This window comes from Desmodus rotundus, chromosome X (assembly GCF_022682495.2).
Source record: "Desmodus rotundus isolate HL8 chromosome X, HLdesRot8A.1, whole genome shotgun sequence".
Lineage (NCBI taxonomy): Eukaryota > Metazoa > Chordata > Mammalia > Chiroptera > Phyllostomidae > Desmodus > Desmodus rotundus.
In genome coordinates, this window is record NC_071400.1 from 49355659 (window position 1) to 49372886 (window position 17228).

Consider the following 17228-nt stretch of genomic DNA (forward strand, 5'->3'; position numbering starts at 1 on the left):
GAAAAAGCAATAAAAGGCATCCAAATTGGAAAGGAGGAAATGAAACTGTCACTGTTTGCAGATGACATGACAGTGTACATGGAAAATCCTATAGACTCCACTAAAAACTACTCGACCTAATAAATGAATTTGGCAAAACAGCTGGATACAAAGTCAATACTCAGAAATCAAAGGCATTCCTGTACACCAACAACGAAACTGCAGAAACAGAAATCAGGAAAAAAATCCCATTTGATATAGCAACAAGAAAAATAAAGTACCTAGGAATAAACCTAACCAAGTAGGTAAAATACCTGTACTCAGAAAACTACACAACACTGAAGAAAGAAATTAAGGAAGACACAAATGGAAGTATGTACAATGCTCATGGATTGGAAGAATTAACTTCATCAAAATGGCCATACTACCCAAAGCGATTTATAGATTCAATGCAATCCCTATTAGAGTACCCATGACATATTTCACAGATATAGAACGAACATTTCAGAAATTTATATGGAACCATAAACAACCCCGAATAGCTGCAGCAATTTTGAGAAAGAAGAACAAAGCAGGAGGGATCACAATAACTGATATCCAACTGTATTACAAGGCCACTGTAATCAAAGCAGCCTGGTACTGGCATGAAAAGAGGCACATAGACCAATGGAACAGAACAGAGAGCCCAGAAATAAACCCAAGTCTCTATGGTCAGTTAATATTTGACAAAGGAGGCAGAAGCATAAAATGGAGCAAAAACAGCCTCTTCAACAGATGGTGTTGGGAGGTCTGGACAGCTACATGCAGAAAAATGAAACTCGATCACCAACTTACGCCATACACGAAAATAAACTCAAGATGGATAAAAGACTTAAATATAAGTTGTAACACCATAAAAGTCCTTGAGGAAAACATTGGCAGGAAAATCTCAGACATTCCATGCAGCAACATCCTCACAGACATGTCCCCTAAAGCAAGGGACATAAAGGAAAGAATAAACAAATGGGACCTCATCAAAATAAAAAGCTTCTGCATGGCTAAAGAAAACAGCACCAAATTACAAAGAGAACCAACAGTATGGGAAAACATATTTGCTAATGATACCGCAGACAAGGGCCTGATCTCCAAAATATATAAAGAACTCCCATGACTCCACTCCAGGAAGACAAACAACCCAATTAAAAAATGGACAAAGGACTTGAACAGACACTTCTCCAAGGAAGACATACAGAGGAACCAGAGACATATGAAAAGATGCTCAGCATCACTAGCCATCAAAGGGATGCAAATTAAAACCACAATGAGGTACCATCTCACCCCCGTCAGAGTGGCCAACATAAAGAAATCCACAAACAATTGTTGGAGAGGATGCCTGAAAAGGGAACCCTAGTGCACTGTTGGTGGAAATGCAGACTAGAGAGGCCACCGTGGAAAACAGTATGGAATTTCCTCAGAAAACTAAAACTGGAACTGCCCTTTGACCCAGCAATTCCGCTGCTGGAATTATACCCTAAGAACCCTGAAACACCAATCCAAAAGAACCTGTGCACCCCAATGTTCATAGCAGCACAATTTACAATAGCCAAGTACTGGAAGCAACCTAAGTGCCCATCAGCAAAGGAGTGGATCCAAAAACTGTGGTATATGTACACATGGAATTCTATGCCGTAGAGAGAAAGAAGCAGCTTATACCCTTTGCAACAGCATGGATGGAACTGGAGAGCATTATGCTAAGTGAAATAAGCCAGGTGGTCAGGGGCAAATACCTTATGATCTCACCTTTAACTGGAACATAATCAATAGAAGAAAAAGGCAAACAAAATATAACCAGAGACATTGAAGTTGAGAACAATCTAACAATAGCCAGAGGGGAGTGGGGTGGGGACACTGGGAAGAGGGGATTACAGGAACTACTATAAAGGACACATGGACAAAATCAAGGGGGAGGGTGGAGGTGTGGGAGGGAGGTGGTTTCAGCTGGGGTGGGGTGGAGAGATGGGGAGAAAAGGCATACAATTGTAATTGAATAACAATAAAATGTTTTTAAAGAAAGAAAATAGCATGTCTTATATCAGCATTTATTTATTATGTAACTCTTTGATAGCTCAATATCCATCTCTTCAACTACATTGGAAGAACCTCACCCCAGGTCATGTCTTTAACTTGTACAGAAGCTGGCATAGCGTAGGTACTTAATAAATATTTTCAAAGTGCTTCTCCCTTTGGGCTTAATTAAAATTAAGCTCACTGTATGCCTTCAAAAAGGAAAATAAGGATCAATTCATGATATACAAAATCAGGACAGTGGGTAGAACTGATTAGAAAACTATGTGTTTTAACAAAAGAGACACATACAACTCTATTTCCCTAAAATGTAGGCATGGTTGAAACTAATGTGGTGTGGGCTTTGCAGTCAAAAATGGGTTCAGATCCTAGCATGTTAACAGTCTGATCCTGGACAAATTCTTATCTTCCTGAGACCCAATTTTCTTATGCATAAAATGGACATAGTATCTACCTTTATTTTTTAAATGAGGAAAAATGATATCAAAGTGATTTTTTAGATACCTATCTTGCTAAACCATGGCAAATTAGGATAAAATGAAAATATGTACAGGAAACTCCAAACACAGTATCTGGGCCCATAGTAAGCATGCCATAAATGCTGATTCCTTTTCTTCCTGTCCCCACGCACTGTCTCTTTCTGATATTCCTTCACCATGGAAGGGGAATTGCTTGCTTCAGAGGCAAGATGGACTTGCCTTAATAACTATTGCCACAGTTATTAAGTTTTTTTCTTCCCTGCTAATCCACCTAGTATTCAATCCACAGAATTTGGAATATGAAGGCAAAGCACAAAGGACTGAGCCAAGACAGAGGAAGGATGTGTCAAAAGACTGGCCAGTATGGAAGCACTGTTGGCTTGATTCACATCTGAGGAATAGCTTAATGTTGGCTTGCAATTTTGCTGCGCGTTGCGTCTCCTCCCACCTCCTCTAGGTATCATTCATTCTTCCAATCACCAATCATCAATCATTCCTTCTTTCTTCCACTTCTTCAACCTCTTCTGCTTTATCGTTTACTGTTCTATTCATGAACCCCCCTGAAAACCTCCGTCAATTTCCTGCTTCCTTTTCAGGTACTTCTGCCTTACTGATCTCCTCTCTTTTTTATCCAAGCATCATAAAAGAATGGTGCTCCTCATTGTCACCATCCATTCATAAGAGTGGCTCCAGACAATGTAGCTCTATTTTCTTCATGCATTTCTGAAAAAAAAAAATTCATCTCTCTGCATACCCAATTAGTGACTAATGAATGAATTCTACTCACATTTCCCAGATTTTATTGCAGGTCAGTGGTATGCAGGGATGTCAACAAATGGACACATATTAAGTCAGGAGGAATGTAATCTTCCTTCTGATGGAGAGACTTCTCCAGGTGTCATACTTTAAATAGCTATCATACTTTATGGGCAAAAATTGAAACATCAACCTAGAGGTTCTTATATTCACTGAAGTAAATCAGTCAAAGAAAGTTAAATACCGTATGATCTCACTTATATATGGAATCCAAAGAACATAATAAACGAACAAACAAAATTGAAACAGACTCAGAAATAGACAGCAGACTAGTGGTTGCCAGAGGGGAGAGGGGTTTGGAGACTGGGACACAAAGGCGGAAGAATTAAGAAGTACAAATTTGTAGTCACAAAATAGTGATGGGGATATAAAGTAAAGTGTAGGAAATATAATCAATAATATTATGATAACTATGTATGGTGCCAGGTGGGTACTGGAACTATCGAGGGGAACTTTATGTAAAGTATACAGTTGTCTAACCACTAAGTTGAAGACCTGAAACCAATACAAAATAATATTTAAAGTAAACTGTAACTGAAAAATGAAAAACAAATTTAAAAAGGAAACATCTTTTTTATTATTTAATTCTTTATTGTTGTTCAAGTAGTCTCCATTTTCACCCCCTATGTTCCCCCACCCCACCCACCCCCTTCAGCTTTGTTGATGTGTCTTTTATATAAGTCCTTTGATGGCCCTTCCTCTATTATCCCCATTATCCCTTTCCTCCTTCTGGTTATTGTCAGTTTGTTCTTTATTTCAATCCCTGTGGTTATATTTTATTTTTCATTTATTTATTTTTATTATATTTTTGGTATTTTTTCCATTACCATTTTCCCCCATATTTGTTTTTTAATTGATTGATTTAATCTTTATTGTATTATTTCCATTAGCATTTTTCCCCTTATACCCCCTTATTTGTTTTTTTAAAGTATATTTTTTTAATTATGCTATTACATTTGTCCCATTTCCCCTCCTTTATTCCCCTTCACCCTGAAACCCCTCCCACTTACATTCCCCTCCCCCTTAGTTCATGCTCATGGGTTGTACACATAAGTTTTTTGGCTTGTACATCTCTTATACTATTCTTAACCTCTCCCTATTTTGTACCTAACATTTATGCTTCTTATTCCCTGTATCTTTTCCCCCATTCTCCCCTTCCCCTCCCCACTGATAACCTTCCATATGATCTCCATTTCTGTGATTCTGTTCCTGTTCTAGCTGTTTGCTTACTTTGTTTGTTTGTTTGTTTTTCAGTTCAGTTATGGATAGTTGTGAGTTTGTTGTCATTTTACTATTCATAATTTTGATCTTCTTTTTCTTAGATAAGTCCATTTAACATTTCATATAATAAGGACTTGGTGATGATGAACTCCTTCAACTTGACCATAATTGGGAGGCACTTTATCTGCCCCTCCATTCTAAATGCTAGTTTTTCCAGTATGGAATTTCCTCAGAAAACTAAAACCGGAACTGCCCTTTGATCCAGCAATTCCGCTGCTGGAATTATACCCTAAGAACCCTGAAACACCAATCCAAAAGAACCTGTGCACCCCAATGTTCATAGCAGCACAATTTACAATAGCCAAGTACTGGAAGCAACCGAAGTGCCCATCAGCAAACGAGTGGATCCAAAAACTATGGTATATGTACACAATGGAATTCTACACAGCAGAGAGAAAGAAGGAGCTTATACCCTTTGCAACAGCATGGATGGAACTGGAGAGCATTATGCTGAGTGAAATAAGCCAGGCGGTGAGGGACAAATACCATATGATCTCACCTTTAACTGGAACATAATCAATAGAAGAAAAAAGCAAACAAAATATAACCAGAGACATTGAAGTTGAGAACAATCTAACAATAGCCAGAGGGGAGTGGGGTGGGGACACTGGGAAGAGGGGATTACAGGAACTACTATAAAGGACACATGGACAAAATCAAGGGGGAGGGTGGAGGTGTGGGAGGGAGGTGGTTTCAGCTGGGGTGGGGTGGAGAGATGGGGAGAAAAGGCATACAACTGTAATTGAATAACAATAAAAATTTTTAAAAAAATAAATAAATGCTAGCTTTTCTAGATAGAGTAATCTTGGATGTAGATCCTTGCCTTTCATCACTTCGAATAATTCTTTCCAGCCCGTTCTTGCCTGTAAGGTTTCTTTTGAGAAATCAGCTGATAATCTTATGAGAACTCCTTTGTAGGTAACAGTCTCCTTTTCTCTCTCTGCCTTTAAGATTCTCTACTTCTCTTTAATCTTGGGTAATGTAATTATGATGTGCCTTGGTGTGTGCTTCCTTGGGTCCAACTTCTTTGGGACTCTCAGCTTCCTGGACTTCCTGGAAGTCTATTTCCTTTGCCAGATTAGGGAAGTTCTCCTTTATTATTTTTTCAAATAGTTGAGACTTCCGGCCAAGATGGAGGTGTAGGTAGATACACTGTGCCTACTTGCACAACCAAACGAAGGACAACAATAAGTTTAAAAACAAAAAACAACCAGAATTTCCAGAAAATCAAACTGTATGGAAGTCCAACAACCAAAGAGTTAAAGAAGAAACATTCATCCAGACAGGTAGGAGAGGCAGAGAGGACTCACGGGCAAGGTGGTGGCTGGAGGACCTGGGAAGGAGGCGGTGGCTGGAGGATCAGGGTAGGTGGTGGTGTCTGGTTGAGTGGGCAGTCCCACATTCGTGTGCACATAAACCAAGAGGAACAACTAGGGAGCCAGACAGACCATGCAACCCAGGGTTCCAGTGCAGGGAAATAAAACCTCAAAACCTCTGAATGATAAAACCTGGGGGGTTATGGCAGCAGGAGAAACTCCCAGCCTCACAGGAGAGTTCATTGGAGATATCCAGAGGGCCCTAGAACATAAACAAACCCACCCACCCACAAATCAGCACCAGAAGGGCCCAATTTGTTTATGGGTAACAGAGGAAGTGACTGAAAGCCAGCCAATAGCCCAACAAGTGGAATTTTTTCCTCTTGGATGCCTTCTCCACATACAGCACCACAATGCAGCAACGTGAGTTACCCTGCCCTGGTGAATACTTAAGGCTCTGTCACTTACTACATAACAGATGTGCCAAAACAACAACAAAAAAAAAATGGCCCAAATGAAAAAAAACAGATCAAAGCTCCAGAAAAAATACAACTAAGCGATGAAGAGGTAGCCAACCTATCAGATGCAGAGTTCAAAACACTAGTAATCAGGATGCTCACAGAAATGGTTGAGAATGGTTGCAAAATGGAGGAAAAAGTGAAGGCTATGCAAAGTGTAATAAAGGAAAATGTACAGGGACCCAACAGTAAAGAAAAGGAAACTGGGACTGAAATCAACAGTTTGGACCAGAAGGAAGAAATAAACATTTGACCAGAACAGAATGAAGAAACAATAATTCAAAAAAATGAGGAGAGGCTTAGGAACTCTGAGACAACTTTAAACATTCCAACATCTGAATCATAAGTGTGCCAGAAAGAGAATAGGAAGAGAAAGAAAGTGAAAACTTATTTTAAAAAATATACCCCCTTACTTGAATTGCATAGAAAACAAGAGCCTTAGTGTGGCCAATGTATCTTGGCACCTCCTCGTGGCAACCTATGTAAACTGAAGGAGAATTCCTTCAGAATTCTTTTAAGAATTCCATTTAGTAGTTTAAGGTAAACTAAAAAGTGATAGCTTGCTCATTGAAGAGGCAAACTTTAAGTACCTAACTGAGGTATTTCCATAATAGTGCTCCAAAAGGTATGTCATTAAATAGAATCAGAAAATCTTCAGAATATTTTGAAGGCCCAAGAATTTGCATTTTATAACAGCCCTATGTAGCCTATATACCTGATCATACACTTTGGGAAGGAACCCAGGTCGTATATCCTTCTATCCAGTTATACCCTTTAGATACAGCAAGGTTATCATTTGTTCTCCAGATTTCATCATCCTATCATTTTATGCACTGAGCTTCCTCTTGTGTAGGGCTTGTGAAGGGGTAAAAAGACTTGCTTTGGTGACAACATACAGATGTTCCACAAAGAACCACAGTAACCATTAATAGGTGGTGAAAGAGCTGCAGTCCTACTTGAATCCCACTTTGCTAACTGTGGGAGGATACGGTTGATGGTATCCAAAGAGCAGCAAATAAGCCTCCCTCACCCAATGCAACTCCATCTTCTCCCTATAGAGTTAATTTCATTTATGCCCGGCATATAAAGAACTTTCTTCCTTGCTAATCTGAGATTATCATAAAGTCGCTGTGATAGAAAACTCAATAAAGAGTGTAGTTTTTTGAATCACCATATTTACTCAAATAAACTTCCAGGGAAGATAAACATGATATATTTCTTTTTTGTTATTTTAAAATTACTAAATATGACAAAATTTAGCTAAAATTCAAGGTTCCTCAAGCTATAGCCAGCCCAAAGCACAGATTCTTAAAACCTCCATTTTAAAGCTTTCTCCTAAATTGGTCTTATATACAATAGGCTGTGTGAGTGGAATAAGTAGTGGACCAAGAAGTTATAATGAAAGATGAAAGAGATAAAAAAGGAGAAATAAATTGAAAAAAGAAACTTACCTGGGGACGTTTCCATACCACCTTTCCGGGAAGCAGTCGGTTGTAGAAAAGTGAATCATTCTCAGGCAAAAAGGTTGGATCACAGAAAAGTATACCATTTTTGATGCATTCCTGTTTCAGTTCCTGGTACTTCTGGTTTTTGAAGAGCTTCAGAGGAGGACCCATAGTGTTGAACTATGTCTAGAATGAGAATAATTGTTGTTATTAGAGGGAGAAGTCTTTTAAAGATTACCTGAGATTAGATAAATGGTAATCGTTCCAGTGACTTATTCCCGAAGCTAGGCACTTCAAGTTTGGCTTTAATGGAAAAGTCACCATTTGGGGGGTAGAGGGACGGAAGGTTCAGGCTCTGCAACTAATTAGTTTGGGGCTTTGGGTGAGGCAACTAAACCATTCTTGGGCCTCAGTTTCTTTCATCTGACAAGCAAGAAAATATGTGCCTTAATAATATTATTGGAAAAATAGATAATAAATGTTAAGATTGCTGGTTAAATATGAGTCACTTTAAATTAAAGGGCAATCTTCCATTTTATACTAGCAGCGAGGAGTTCAAGGCAAAAAAACACAATTTTTAATTTGTGATAAAGAGAAAAATTGGTTTACTACATTCAGAATAAGTTGGTGCCCTGAAGGGCCACACACTTTGTGCTTGAGGGGAGAGGCAACTCCTTTCACTTTTAACAAGCCCTTTTACACAGATCCTTCCCTTTTATCATTAAAGAGCTTTGCATTTTTACTAGTGGTCAGAAAGGCTAATGCAAGAAACAGAGCTCAGAGCAGATGGCCTCCAAAGACAAGGAAAGACAGAAAGATTTTATGTCTTTCTTTTTCAAAGTCTAATGTGCAATAATTTGCCCTTGATAAAAGGCAGACTCTGAAATTCAATTACACCAATTTGGTGGACTATAGATTCTTATCCCATGGCAATATACTGCTGCTTTCTTTTCTAAAAAAAAAATCTCACATGACTAAATAGAGCCACTAATACAGTGGCTCTTCAGGCAATGTATATCAGAGTGCCTCACACTCAAATGCCCCTAATAATAACTGGTTTTTATGAGGCTAACTTGAAAGGCAAATTTGATTTTAAATAGCCTCGGGGTGATAATTAGTTTTTTAATCCTTTGCTTGGTCACAAAAATATATTTGTAATGACTTTAATGATCTTCTCCTGACATTCAATGGTAGATAATAGGGGGGTTGTGAAATTTACATGGCACCAATTATTTCAAATATATATTTTAAGGTTAACTGTGTGTATATTCTATGTTCACATGAGGGTTAAAAATAAAAATTCTAAGGTCAGAGTACTGCTAAAATGTGGACAAGATGTGAAAAAAGGACTAATTATCACTTCAAAGAGTATGTGTAGGTAACACAGCTCAAAAACCAGTTAATAAAGTGGCAGTGGCTATTTTATAAAAAGTGTAATATAGCCCTGGCCAATGTGGTTGCTGGTTTGATTCCCAGTCAGGGCACATGCTCGGGTTGCAGGTTCATCCCTGGTCTGGGCACCGGTGCATGCAATCCCCAGCCTTGTTTTAAATTTATTCATTTTTATTTTTTATTGTTGTTCTAATACAGTTGTCCCAATTTCCCCCTCCCCTGTTTTTCTCCCTATCCCACCTTGGTGTTAATGGTAGGATCCCTGGTCCCTTCCCAGATTCCCAGTCTGGGTGCATATGAAGGCAACCAATCAATGCTTCTCTCTCGTTGATGTTTCAGTCTCTCACTTCCTCTCTTTTCCTCTCTCTCCAAAAAAGGAAATGAAAAATATCCTTGGGTGAGTATAAAAAAAAGAAAGAAAAAAGTGTAATATAATCAGACTTCTCTACTATCTTATTTCATGTCCTTTCAGTATTATATTGAAATGTCTTATTGGTAAAGCAGTCTTACCATTTGAAAACCATAAAATATGTTAATTTAATGTTCTTTGTAACCTACAGTATACAAATATATAAACAAGCTTACCATTTTTCTGAATCCAAGGAATAAGAAGCTAAAAATAACCACAATTTTTCATAGTCCTATATATCAACATTTGTGTTTTCAAACTGAAGGCTATGGGACACTGCAAAATACAGAAATGCCTTCAGTTTTAAATCCGCTCTTATGTTTAAAAATTAAAGTGTATTTTATTGTACTTGAAGTCATGGATGGTATCAGTAATAATTTTCCATTAAGCAGTATCAGAGCCAATCTGAAGGACTGCCCAGGCTCCTTTGTGGAGCCTGTTATAAATGAACCCCAATTTTTTCATGTGCTCAAACTTAAAACAAAGACTACTGTGCCTCTTGCTTTCCCTGAAAAGTTTTGGTGGATTGCCAGAGGCTGAGGACTGTAAATGGGGGATAGTCTGAGACAATTAAGATATTTAGTTTGCCAGAACCTCCTAGTCCCTAATCATTTTGGATAAATGAGTATTTCCTGTTCTTGGGAAGGCCCTCTGCCCCACCAGTCTTCCTTGCTACTCAGTGAATGGTTAGGCAAGCAGGAGCCTGCAAAGGGGACCCCTGTAATAAAAAGACAACCTGTCTAGAGACTAAAGCAGTATCCATTGCAAAGAAAATCAGGTTTGATTTTAAGAACCAGTGTGATCCCAGGAGGCTCTTTCAGAGGCAGGATGCATAGCTGGTATGAACAGGTCAAGTCTTTAGACCTGCATTTTGTGGGCTCACAGTAAAAAGTAAGGAATAGCAGCTATCAACCTAAACTTTGACAGATTTTCATTAGAGTACAACTGTACTCCCATGCCCTATTCACCTTGAAGGAGTAGAATTGACCCCATTCTGACTAGTTATTAGGACAACTATATTCCATTTGCTGTGACCACTGGTTTCTTTGTGACTCAATTTTCACATTGGGAAAGTGGGGTTATCTATCCTGCCCTCTACACAGTGACTGTAACTAATGAGATGGTTAGTATAAAGGTGTTTTGAATAACTAGAAAGGGCTCCATAAATGCAAGATATACACTGTAAGCCATCTCATTGCCTGGCACAGAGCTGGGCACACAACCATTGTTCAGGAAACAATTGTTAAATGGATGAATGTGTTATATAGAAAATTCATGTTTATATGGCAAGTCATTGTTTGGAATGTACATTTATGTTCATGATCTCTTCATGGAAGCCAAGTTTAGTAGATATTATCTGTCCCATTCTTTTTGTATCTGTATAAATGGCAGCTCACAGGAAGGGCAACTAGAAAATTGCAGAACCAACACAAACATGGGTCTGTGTAATGCCTCAACTTAAAGCTGTGGAATGTTCAGCTTTCCATCACACCATACTGCTTCTTTTTGTAACTACCTTTTTTGAAAAAAGGAAATCTTTTTTTCAGCTCAAGTAGGGAAAACTCTCCAAAGCAAACATAACACCTAACTTTGAGGCATCCTGCCTAGAATTTATTGTCATGGTGAAAACTTAAAAAGTTCTTTCTTTACATGGTTTGATGATCATGGGAGAATCCAAACATTCGACTTTTGAGGGTTCATTAGTTAACTCTCAGAAAACGTTTAGAAACCCAGAAATTTGTAAGTTGGGTTTGCATAAGCAACTTGCTCTGTCAGAGAGTAGGAGAGTGAAGAAAGGTATGTCCCTTTTTGGCTATCTTGCTGCACTCAACTATGAAGAAGAGAGAACCTTTAGCTTAGTACCCACATATTAAGAAACTCCATAAATACAATCAAATCTAGGGACTTACGCTTATCAACTGAAAAGAGCCTCTTGCTACCAAACAGGTAACAAAGGGAACATACACATCTAAGGAGAGAAACAACTTTTTCCTGAGACAAGTATCATGGGTGGCGAGTGTGGGGTTTACACTGCAATAATGGTCTTCAACAATACTATTAGAATTTTGCACCCACTTCCTAGAGGAAGAGGGCAAAGAAGGAAAAAGGCCAAGTGGATCAAGGCAAGTAGAAGGGGTGGATACAGAGTATAGGAAGTTGAGAATTGCCAGAGCAATTTGAAGGAGCCTGCCACGTAGAACACAACACTGCAGTTAGGAGAGGAAGCTTCTGCTACTCACTGGACTGAAAGCTTGGGGAGGTGGGCAAACTTAAGAGGAAAATCATTTGTTCTTTACCTGTGGGTTAGTTTTAGAGTAGGAACCATATTTTACTCTAAAAAGTGAAATCTAACTCAGTTTATTAAAGAGAAATATTAACTGATAGAGGAAACCCAGTCTGTGGTTTACACACTTCTGTTGATTTGGATGAATGGCAGGGTAAGCTAAGGCATTATAGGTGGAGAGAGGAAAAGAGCATGGCTTGTGGTGTATTGTCCCTAACTAGTTTTTCCTTTTCTCCAGTTTTGCCCTAGTGGTGTACTTGGGACAAAATTAGAGGTAAAACAATTAGGAAGTTTATTTATTCATTCATTCATTCATTCATTTTTAGAGAAAGTGGGAGAGGGAGAAAGAGAGGGAGAGAAAACATCAATGTGTGGTTGCCTCTCACATGCTCCCAATGGAGGACCTGGCCTGCAACCCAGGCATGTGCCTTGACTGGGAATTGAACCAGCAACCCTTTAGTTCATAGTCTGGCATTCAATCTACTGAGCTACACAAGACAGGGTGCAATTGGGAGTTTTTGAAAAGCAAACTGAATGCAGAAGACCTAACTCTGTCTTGGTACAAAGTAGGAGTCACTTTATCCACAATCAACAGTTCTTCTCACACCTGGGAGTGGTGCATTGCGAGTAATGGGGCTTGGAGAGGGAAGAGTAATAACAATTCAGCATCTACATGTTACACAGAGAATAGAGCTTCCATGTCTACATAGGAAGAATCCTAGCCCACATCTATGGGCAAACATCTACCAAAAGACAAATAGTTGTTCAGATTCAAATTGTTAGCCAGATATTCTGGGATCTGAAAGGGATCATAAAAGTCCTCTGATCCAGCCTTATCTAGGACACATCAAATTTACCCAGAGAGAAGACTCTATTCAAAGACATTCAAAGGAAAAATGAGTACACATTTTTTTACAAATTCTATTGTTGAAGAATTCTATCAAAAAATAAAAAGAAAGTCAGAATCATAAAAAGAACACAGGTAGTCCAAGAGATCCAGTATCAAGTCTCAAATATTGCCATTTGGTATAATTAACATGTGTCCCTCAGTTTCCCCATAAGCACAATGGGAATATGATGGCTGCCCCGTACACCTTGTGGTGTTATTGGAGGGAATCTAATGAAATTAAGTTATGAAAATACTTATTAACTGTTAAGGATAACCCATGTAAGACAGTAGTATTAGGAAACATTCTTTTTTACAAACTAAGTCCTTTTTTCTGTCCTCAGTAGAAAATGAGGAGATTTAATCACATGCTTTAAATAAGATACTCAAGGCCATTTAAAAGACCAATATAAAATTGCTCGTCCACCATTCAATATATCTTCGCTTTTCTACCTTTCCTTTTTGGATGACTTGCTCTCCACTGCTTGTTTTATCCCTCTTAAATAAATAAACTCATCCTATAAGTCTAATTTTATAGCCTTGTGAGAATCTATTCCCAATTTCTATATCATTATGCTAGAAGAACTCTTAGAAATCACTTAACCCAAATCCTTGCTTTTACAGGAAGGTGAAGGGACTTGCCCGAGGTTACATAGTTAATGACAGAGCTGGCACTAAAACCAGGACCTTCTGAAATATTTACCACAATTTTAAAAAGTCGGGGGTAAGTGCACAAATACAAATCCTCGAGACATTGCTTTGGTAAATTCTCATTGTCCTCTTATAAGAATGCACTTCAGAGTTTTGTTTTTAAATTTCAAGCTGTCAGAAACTGAGATGATTTCAAATCAAGGCTAATCAAAGAAACACTGTTTGGGGGTCACAAACGGGCTTTTTCTGCTTTTAATTTATGAACCAAAAACATACAAAGGATGCAGAAAGCACGTTTCTTAACTCATTACTGACTACACAAGTGTGTTTAGACTTTCTGTAGTCTGCTAGGGACTCTAAGGATACATAAAGAATGCTATTTAAATACAAATTATTCACACAGACACACACAAATGTGCACTCACATGGGCATGCACACATATATGCATTCAAACTGCTAGAGGAATGAAAGAGTTAATTAGCAGCCCCCAAAGAATCTTAAAAAAATTATTTTAGACTATAAGATGTTCTTAATTTCACAGCAAAGATTTTTAAATGAGACATTAGCCAAAGTTCAATAAAACATCGGTACAAACCAGGATGCTTTATCCTGAAGCTAAAGTAACTGTCAGGACAGCAAAACTTGTTTAATTTTCCTATGTGCTTTTCATCAAACTTCAAGCTCCAAATCTTCAGAACCAATTTTCAACTGCAATTCTCCCATACTTTTCTGCGCTCCATCCCACCCACTGAAGCCCCTAGGACACCAGTGGCAGTGTTGTGGGTGGATGGGGTGGGGAGGGTCGAACCACAACTGCAAGTCAAAATTTAAACCAAATCAAGAATTAGAGAAGAACAAAACCAGGCCAGCCAGGGGCTGAAAATAAAATAAGCCAAGATCAACCTATCACCAGGGCAGGGGGACTCCTAACTGTGCAAACAGGACAGCTTCTGCTGTCACTCCATCCTGTGCAACAGTGCACAGCCCATGCACCCCCCTTCCAGGGCTTTAAGCTTTTTGTACAGTGTGGTTCCAAGATTTTGTCTGCATTTCAATAATTTGCCCACAGCTATGGCTCAGCAGGAGCTAGAATGAATCCTTGACAGTCAGCCTGGGTTTTCCCTCTCACTTGCCTAAGGGAAAGCTTGTCCTTTCTTACCGGGGATTCCTGGGAACAGAAGACAAAAAAAGAAAAAAGAAAAAAACAGCTATCACCGGAACAATCTCATTGCCAGACAACCACAATCATCCCCCACACACCCAAAAATAACCAATCAGAAAATTCCATTAGTTTGGAAGTTTCCAAACTGCTATTACACATGCACATTCAATTCAGACAAACCATAAAATTATAGCTGTGGATTTTGATTAACTATAAAGTTCAAGTTTCTTCACTTCTTTTATACACCGAGTTATCCAGCAAATAAAATTCCAGGATAAGTTTGCGAATGCCCTCTCTACTCACCTGAGTTATCCAAGTTGCTGCTGCTTCTGCTGCTCTTGGCCAGGTAACCCCTACAAAGTCTGTTCAGTCAGTACGGCTGAACAGATTCCTGCTTTCTTAACCTGAAAACTATTTGGGCTGTACCAAACTCTGCTCACAGGGGGAGGTGACTCCCAGAAACTTCAGGAGACTTTGCCCCGCCTAGCAGTCAGAAACTGATCCTGAGTCATGAGGAAAATCTGGAAAGCACCCCTGCCAGATGTGCAGAAGGGATGCCCACTCCAGATCCAGCCACCAACAAACTGGAAAACTCAAGAAGCCACATTTGAAAGCTCTTTCACTTCCACGAAAAAAAGGACTTTCAGGAGAAGTCTGACAAACCTCTGAATTTTCTATCTCAGGGTTAATAGTGCAGACATAGGCGTTACTTCAGAGAGGACATGGCAAAAAAAAATCTTAAAGTATTGGGAAAGTTCTTGTGGGCTAGTCTGCAGATGAGGCCCTTTATACACAGATCTATGACAGTGATGAAGACTTCAGCGAGCTTGTGGGAGTGAAAGGAGAGCTAATGGGGCACAGGGAAGAAAAGGCTGTTTTGTGAAGTAGCAGGTTACATTTGGCCAAGGGCAGAGAGCAAGGAGCATTAGGAGGGTGGTTAAGGGAGTTTGATGCCATGACATTTTTAAGCTTAATTTCTAGCAACAAGACTGTGGAGATTCTTCCTGGAAATGTTAGGGGACAGTAGAACAAATAACTGTTTGCTCTGAAAGGCCAACCAAGAGGCTTCAGCATGATAGTCAGACCCATGTAAAATACTATGCTGTATCCCAGTCAAGGTCCTGTTCCCTGAGACATTCACTGGGACACAACTCCAGGAACACAATTCACAAATAGTTTTGGTTTTTACATCTCATTTAATTTTTGTCGCATTCCTCAGCTCTCCCAACCAATGTGATGTTTACCTTTCAACCTGAAACTACTACCATCTATCCCTATCCCTGAACCAAATCTTATTTTGGCTAGTCAGGAGAAAGACAGAGAGAACACAAGTCAGCAAGGTAAGGCCTAAGAAGCAAAGGAAGTGTGCTCTCCCTATATTTCCATAAAACATCTGAGCAGTTCTTTAACTGTGATCTCTGAGACCTCCCCCTTGACATTTCCCCACAGCTGCCTCTGTGGCTTTTCTCCCTCTATGCCAAGATGGAAATTGAGCTAGAGATAGGTAGCAATATAAAATGCCAGAGCCCAGGAGAATTAGAGTTTTAAATATTGGTACCCAATTTGGTTCCTGAATGACAGATTATTCACACCAGTGTCCCCCACATTGTGGCTCTTTGGCTTTGAAACTAAGGGTAGGTGTCTTGTCTGTGCTCATCATTTTCAGCCATCTTTTCCACCTCCAAAATTTTTAAATGAGTAAGGATTCTGAGAATTAAAAGGAACTTTAGAGGCCATACATACCCTACTACTCAGGGCAGAAATATCTTCCTAATATCTGGATAGCTCTGTAAAACATTTTGTTCCAACTTTAGGCATCCCCTAGTGGTTAAAACATTACTTAGGTTCAGCAAAACTGAGCATTACACAAACTACTTCTAATTCCTCATTCACATGACAGAGCTTTGAAATATCTGTCATGTCACCCCCAGTCTTTTGTCCCTAGATTAAGTATCCTCAATTCATTTAAACCATGCTTCACGGGACACGGTTTCCAGATCTTATGCCATTCTGGTTGTCTTTTGGGCATAGATCTTCTCATTGTGTAACTTGTAGACTATTTAAAACCTTCTTTTGTTTCTTGCATGAAGTACTATTATTTGCCTGATTCTATGCTTATCTAATTAACTTTTATTTTAACCCAAATGCTGGACATCACCTGACTTCTCAGTAATCATTGCCTTTTTGGGTAAAAATGTTTTTTCTAGATATTGAGTCTCTCATCTAGAATATCATATTTTCTATACCAAAGTTTCTCAACTTTTCAAAGCACATTTCTAAAGAGCCTCTTTAGACATTTCCCCCAATCTCTCTTTGTGAAGTTTTAATAACATAGATATACTGTATGCATGTTTATGTACTGCATGTATATCTGTTTTGTATATAAAATATTTTTCACTCTTCAAGAACCAATTTTTGCTCTTTTGGGGGTGACATCACTCCCATTGAGAATGCATGCTCTATATCACCAAGTTTCGTTATCTGCGTATTTGGTTAACCAGATTAGCAAGATGACCTAGTGCACAGGACAGGATACTGCAGCATA

The 17228-nt window shown here is 38.9% G+C and overlaps 1 protein-coding gene across 3 annotated transcripts in view; it reads right to left on the minus strand.

Annotated features, from left to right (window-relative positions):
* CAPN6 (calpain 6) overlaps positions 1-15115 on the minus strand; it is a 44024-nt gene extending 28909 nt beyond the window's left edge. Inside the window, exons 1-3 of one of the 3 annotated variants that reach the window (XM_053917639.2) lie at positions 14987-15103; positions 9531-9656; positions 7905-8084 (exon numbers count right to left, since the gene is read on the minus strand). In XM_053917639.2, the coding sequence (XP_053773614.1) occupies positions 7905-8069 (165 nt within the window). In that variant the 5' untranslated portion in view covers positions 8070-8084; positions 9531-9656; positions 14987-15103. Of the gene's footprint in view, positions 1-7904; positions 8085-9530; positions 9683-14986 lie in introns of all 3 variants that reach the window. The other 2 variants (XM_045188518.3, XM_024551658.3) reach the window with 2 other exon arrangements.
* Positions 15116-17228: the final 2113 nt, after the last annotated feature.